The sequence below is a fragment of the Chelon labrosus genome (genome assembly GCF_963514085.1).
Source record: "Chelon labrosus genome assembly, chromosome: 9".
Classification (NCBI taxonomy): Eukaryota; Metazoa; Chordata; class Actinopteri; order Mugiliformes; family Mugilidae; genus Chelon; species Chelon labrosus.
This window is the reverse complement of record NC_140359.1, coordinates 23595872-23602590: the sequence shown is the minus strand read 5'-3', so window position 1 is coordinate 23602590 and position 6719 is coordinate 23595872. Positions and strand designations below refer to the sequence as shown.

At 43.7% G+C, this 6719-nt stretch overlaps 1 protein-coding gene across 1 annotated transcript in view; it reads right to left on the bottom strand.

Moving 5' to 3' along the window:
- Positions 1-1166: 1166 nt before the first annotated feature.
- The window catches only part of bmp2k (BMP2 inducible kinase), a gene marked incomplete at its 3' end in the record, with an annotated part of 35872 nt that continues 30319 nt past the window's right edge, over positions 1167-6719 (bottom strand). The window contains exon 16 of the mRNA XM_084552078.1: positions 1167-2608. Within this exon, the coding sequence (XP_084408204.1) occupies positions 1167-2608 (1442 nt within the window). The remainder of the gene's footprint in view (positions 2609-6719) is intronic.

The following is a 6719-nucleotide window of genomic DNA, read 5'->3' as shown; positions in this document are numbered from 1 at the left end:
CTGCGTGGAGTAAAACATCAGACACATGGAGGGAGACAAACAAGTAGTTGTTCGAAGATGAATGGACTCGATGTGGGCTGCAGCTCTGTCGCATGAAATGCCTTGCTATTCCTTTAAAGATCCTAAGTGGGAACCAGAAGGTGTGGGGTTGAGTGCGCAAACAGGATCAGGAGTCAGAAATGAATTGGTCTTTTCATGGGATTTGTTCACAATACAAAAAAAATATATATATATAATGCTGCCACCTTATATTCTAACTGATGGTACAACCAGATGGAGAATTCTGGAAAGGACATAAAACCGAATGCCCAGATCACTGAATATAGTACAGCATGTATCTGTAGGTCTAGACTAGAGATCTAACGTGTCCTTGTGTTTTATTCTTTTCCTTATTTCTAACGCGTTGACTTGTAGCTTCTTAAAAAAAGAAAGAAAGAAACTTAACAGTACTTACAGAGAGGTTTACAGCTCAAAAATAAAGAACAAAGTTAAGAGCCTAAATTTAAACCAGACCCAATGAACAGCTCCAACATTTTAAGGAGCACAATAAAATCCCTTGTTCTATTCCAAGTGTAAATGCAACACAGAACACGTTCCACAGTTGGCTGCGTAAAAGACTACTGGTGAAATTGTGCATACAGAAAAAAAAAAAAAAAGGCTAGTAAAGATAAAACAGAAGTGGTTAGGGTCTCCCAAATGATCTCAAAAGGCCAGCGCAGGCTGACTGCGTCGAGGTTTCCGAGGTACTGTGAAGCAAGGCAGAGCCGAGCTCAGGTAAGGCTTCGTGGTGCTTAATAACATGTCGGTAGGACAGAAGGCAGGCCATTGAGATCTTTTTGCAACAAGTCAAGCGGTCAAATATTAAGCTAATAATCACAGTATGTTTTTGTTTTTTTTAGGGGTTTTTCAGTTTCTCGTCTCATCGGCTGAATGTTTTTATTTTTTAACAAGCGTTTAGTTGCAGCATGAAAGGCTTGTCAGCAAACGGCTACAGCTGAAAGATATGTGGAAACACCACTCACTCCACAGGGTTTAGGTGTTTATCATTTAAACTTATTAAAATGTTCTTAAAAAAGAAGTGTTACTTGGGGTACTGTGCCTGGTTAAAAATGATCCCAAACCAAAAAAATCTCTGGGGTTATTCAAGCGGGAAGACACAAGAAGAGTTACTGCTTCGAGGGAAAAGGTGCAGCTCCAAAAGGGTCAAGGTCCCCTGGCTGTGAGTTGGGGGGCTGGGGCTGGGGCTGCTGCTGCTGCTGCTGCTGAGGTCCACTGTGGATGACCAGTTCTGTGAAGGGCACTGCCCCGAAATCATCCATAGTTTTGCTTTCTCCAAGGTCATCGTGAACAGAACCCGTCCAGGACTTGCCATTGGCTGCGCTCATGTCGGCCTTACCGTCGCCAAGGCCTTGGTACTGGTTGTGCCGGCTGTTGTCCGGGGGATGGAAGGGTTTGGCCCCAAACGGGTCTAAAAGGGCATCATCTACTGGCAGAGACGCCGCTTTGTCTTTGTCTTCAGCCATGGTTATATCAACACTGATGTTCTCCTTTGAGTCGGAGGTGCTGAGGAACTCGTTGCTGCTCTGCGAGTCTCTGCGGCCGACCTTCTTGTGCCTGCGGACTCGTTCGGGTGTGCGGTAAGTTGGCTTGTTGCTCTTGCGCCCGCCGGTCGGCGTGCCGTGGTGCCGCTTCCCGTTGCCGCCCCCGGCCGTGGCCTCCTGCTTGGTCTTCCTCTGGCGGGACGAGAGTTTCTGGAGGCTGCGCTGCTTCAGCCTTTGCTGCTGAGGGCTCGTCGACCCCTCAAAAGGTGTGCGGAAGATGTCTTCGGCGCTTCTCGAGGTGGTGGGAGGCGGGGCGTCGGGGCCTGGCTGGAAGGGAGAGAAGCCGAACACGTCAATGCCCTCAGGGGATACCGGCGACGTTTGGCCCATGGGGATGTCGCTGCCGCTCTTGCTCGACCTTGAGAGGTTCCGGTTGAACGGCGCTTTGGTGAAAACATCGAATTCGTCCAGAGCTTGCTGCTCGTGGCTGACTTGCCTGAAAGGCGCTTTGGCAAAGATATCTGTGCTTTCTGAAGGACCGACAGGCGAAGCTTCTCTGAAGAAGGGAACGGCACCAAAAACATCCACAGAGCTTACTGCGCTGGGCAACTCGGGAGGGGTGATCAGAGTCGTGCCAGAACCCCCCTGAGGACTCCTAGTCGCAGCAGAAGCTCCTTTACAACCCGGAGCTTTCTTCGAGCGGCTCTTCACTCTGCTGGGGCCGAAGTCCGAATCAGAGCTTCGTTTGTCTTCATCCTCCTCTCCCTCTTCCTCAGAGTCCATCAACAGAGGCCTCTGTCCCAAGTTCTCGGGCTCGGGCTCGGTGTCATCGCCGTGCTCACTGTTCAAGGCTTCCTCCTCCTCCAGCTCTTCGTCCTCGCTGCTTTTTGGTGAGGAAGGGTCCGACTCAAAGTCACTGTCGGACTCGTCGCCCGGCCTGCAGTGGCTCTTCTTGCCTGGCTTGTGCTCCTTGGCCGGCGACAGCTGCAGAACCTCTACGGACGCCGAGACGGGGGTGGGAACGCAGACTTCCTCGGTGGCCTGCTCAGTCTTTATAACACTGGCACCTGCAGACACAACACACAAATAAAACAGATGTGACCTCGTCCTTCCAGATGTTTTACAATCAAAAGTTCTCAAGTGAAAAGATGAGTGACGGAAGGAGAATGTTGAAACCAGGAATAAAGTTTTAATTCCCCCTACAATACCCCTTTGACCTCCATAATACGTGGCACAACTGAAATCACGATTACTCGGCTTACACAGAATATCCCCAGAAACGAAAATGCACGCAGTGTGTCTAATATCGAAGCAGAAGGAGCAGCAGAGGAGAATCAAAAGATTCAATATGGTCCAAAAGATACTCTGACTTCTTAACTCTGATCCTGCAATAAGAAATACGGGCTTAGAGGTCGAGGAATAAGACGCCCAGCTTTTCAAGATTTGCAAAATTGCTTTTAAATTCAAATCTCTCCGTGAAAAGGTTTAAGCTTTAAGTCAGCCGCTCCCTTCAGACTTTAAAGAACAGAGCGGCTCTGTAATTTCCTCCCCTTGCTTCTGCATTTCTATAAATTCTTGCATGTATTTGGCATCTGATGAAAAATTTGCCTTGTGTAAATTTATTTCCAAGAGATTTGCATAATGGCAACTTAGAAATTAGCCTAATTAGCGAGTGGACGGCCTCCAATTGTATTGAAAGTAAATTTTGCCGTATACAATGAGCCAATTTATTGTTCCCTAATAGGAGGAGGCTCTCCATCGGAAAGCAGAGAAAGGACCCCCTGCTGTGAACATGAAAACGGAAAGCTCTCCACGTCTTCAACCATCCAATCTGGCAGCACGTGACGACAGATTAGCCAAAAGCTTTGTTGTTGATAAATGAAACAAGGCAGCAGGAATAAAAATGTATTAATGCGGGAGCTAGGAGCCGCTCTGCATCTGTTCGGCCCGTCAGAGCGTTCACGGATTATAACTTGCAATCGTTCTCACCTCAACAAACAATAGAAACATCTTTAATCACGAGAGATTTGGGGGGATTACAAACTGCGTCTGATCTCTTAAAAGATACAAATAAGTGGTGAAAGCGCTCCTGTGATTGTTCTCTTGTACGATGGAAGAAGAGAAAAAAAAATAAATCTGTTAGAAATGTCCCGCCACAGCTGGAGCTCAAAGAAGTCAGTACAGCTGAACACAGACCCTGAGTTACAATAAGTTACTGAGCATTACATTTAAATAATGGTATTCATAGTAAAATGAAGATGTTTCTCAGAGTGAGGGTCAAAAGTTAAAATTTACATGACATGTTATTCTAATAACTGGACCCAGTCAGATCAGATGAGGCTAAGATGTCAAACCAGTGCAGTTTGTTGGGCTCCATGCTGGTTTTCTGACTTCATTTCCACAGGTTTTTTTTTTTTATTATTATGAGATTAACAATATTAAGACAACCCGATTTGGTTTAGGACCCAAAGCTCAGTCAGTTTTGTCTCCACCATTTTTTTAATACCTTCGTAACAAGACTTGAGCATAGTGCAATTATCGCCAAAAATACCAGAGGAGGATACTACAGAATAAGACGCTGTAATACCTACTTTTCACAAGCTGCATTTTCAACTAAAAGGATTTCGAAATAAAATAAATAAATATGGTTATTGGAATTCCACGTTGACACAGAGACACTGATGTTTCTGAGGAGGAATAAATCAGCCTCACGGTGTTAAAGGATGATCCGTAAAACTGAAGAAAATGTTCATATTAATGGAAACCAGATAGCTTGTTACTATGGCTTCAATAAAAGGATTAGATGGAGAAATCATAATTGCATAAATCCTATTTTGCCATATTTTTTGCTGTATACACCGATCAGGCATAACATTATGACCACCTTCCTAATATTGTGTAGGTCTCCCTTGTGCCTCCAAAACAGTTGTGACTCATCAGAGAATGGACGTGGTCCTTCTGAGGGTGTCCTGTGGTGTCTGGCAACAGGATGTTATTAGTGGGGGGCGTTGGGTCCTATGGGTTGAGGGGAGGGGCCTCTGTGGATCATCCCACAGATACTTGATCAGTTTGGGATCTAGTGAATTTGGAGGCCAGGTCAACACCTTGTGCTGTTCTTCCTGTTTTTCTTAGTTGTTCCTAAAGTGTTTTTGTGTGTGTCTGTACCAGGCTGCATCCTGCTGGGGACGGCTGCTGTCATCAAGGAGTGTCATTGCTATGGGGTGGGGGTGCCTGGTCTGGTCTAGGTGGGTGCTACATGTCTAAGTAACATCCACACCAATGAATGCCAGGTCCAAAAGTTTCCCAGGAGAACAATGTATCGTCACAAGATGGTCAGTGTTACTTACTTCTTCTGGTCATAATGTTATGGCTGATCAATATAAATATGAAGTGTTTTTTAACTTTACTTTCACTGATGCCTCAAAAAGCCATAAGTACCTGACTGAATATTACAGATGTAGCTATACTACAAACAGAAATAGCGTAAAATGACGGCATACACATCAAGTAATTCTGTCCAAAACTCTGCATGAAATCTTGTGAGCAAACGGATAAAAGATTCAGCCACGGCAAAATGTTAAAGCTTCGTCACTGAACTCGTTGACCACCCTCAGAACGAGCACAAAGAATAAGCCGCTTGGTTTTTAAATGTTTCACACACACACCTGTCGACCGAGACAAAATGCACTTGACATAAATGTGCGTCGACGTTCACTTGACCCAGTGTCGTTAAAGCCAAAGAGAGCCCAGACAAAGACAGCCATATTAACCATCAGGTACATCTTGCTTGTGGCGTAGTGGTGGAGAGACTCTAAGACCTCTTAAAGGAGCTATACAAAAGGAACCAAAGGGAATCTTGATTTTGAAGGTTTTTTATTTATCAGTAACATTCTATAAAGAAATACATTCACACTCACAGTATGATACAGGGCCTTTTACATAGTCTGCTGCAAAAACAAGATATGTAGAAGACAACTTAGTGACCTATAGGTGGTTTTCTTTTCTGTGGGAGAGGTACCAGGAGCTGCTGATATCATTGTCAACATTTCTAATGAGAATTTAAAAAAATAAAATAAAATAAAATCCCAAAGTCTTAGTGATCCGAGGCTTCTAACACGCCTGCAGGATGTAAAGCTGACCAAAAAAAAATAAAAATTAGTTACAGAGGGTGAAACCACACCCCGAGGAATAAAGAAAGAAGCACAGTAAAAACCTGCAAATGTAAACAATATATAACAGCATTATAAATGTCTATGTTTGTTCGTTCATGCCGCAAATTCTGAGGCAGTGACTCGTGTTTCTATATAAAAATTAAAATAAGATGCATTTAATGGCTCTGGTTATCCCCCTTCCTCATTTTGGCTTTGATGGTTCGCCTGTCCCAATTAAGAGATCCATCCACCAATACACACGAACAAGATGTTTCTGAGCATGGCTGTCTTAACTAAATGAACAATGAACAAAACAATTAAGCAAATTATACATAAAAATAAAAAATAAAATAATAATAAAATAAAAACACTCGACTGAGATTGAGGCCCAATAAAAGCAGGCGGTGATATGAGTGGAAACACAAAGCGGAAACAGAAGCGACTTCTCTAAACTTACCTTCAGCTACACACGTGAATTACATTTTTTTTTTTTTTTGCCAGTTAATATAAGTTTGTACAAAATGTGGATGATTCCTGTGAGCAGTCGTGGATTAGGATGGGAAACTCTCACTTCTTGCTCTAAGGCGAAATAACAGCAGCACAACGTGGTTTAAACATACAGCCCTTTAGGATTGTATGGATTAAAGGAGAACATTTTCACCAGACAGCTGCGTCCGATGTAAAAAAAATAATAGGTTTACAGCGGAGTTATGTCAGTTCTCAGGAAAACCTTATTAGGCAGATTTAATAACTTGTGATTGTTGAGCTGGACACCGAGATGGTCAGCTTTCCTTTCACTCAGTTCCATTAATTACCATGTTAGCTGCTTCCCAATAGTCTTATTATAACGATTTTATTTTTTTATACCATGTTTCAAATTCTTACGTTGAGACAGTCCTGTAAAAGTGGTCTAGTGGGATCCATTGCTCTCCGACATGATAACTAAGAGTCACCAAAGTCAGAAATATTCCAGTTATACTTCCTGGATCTCACTGCTCAAAGGCAGAGCTGCTACTAGACAGACAGG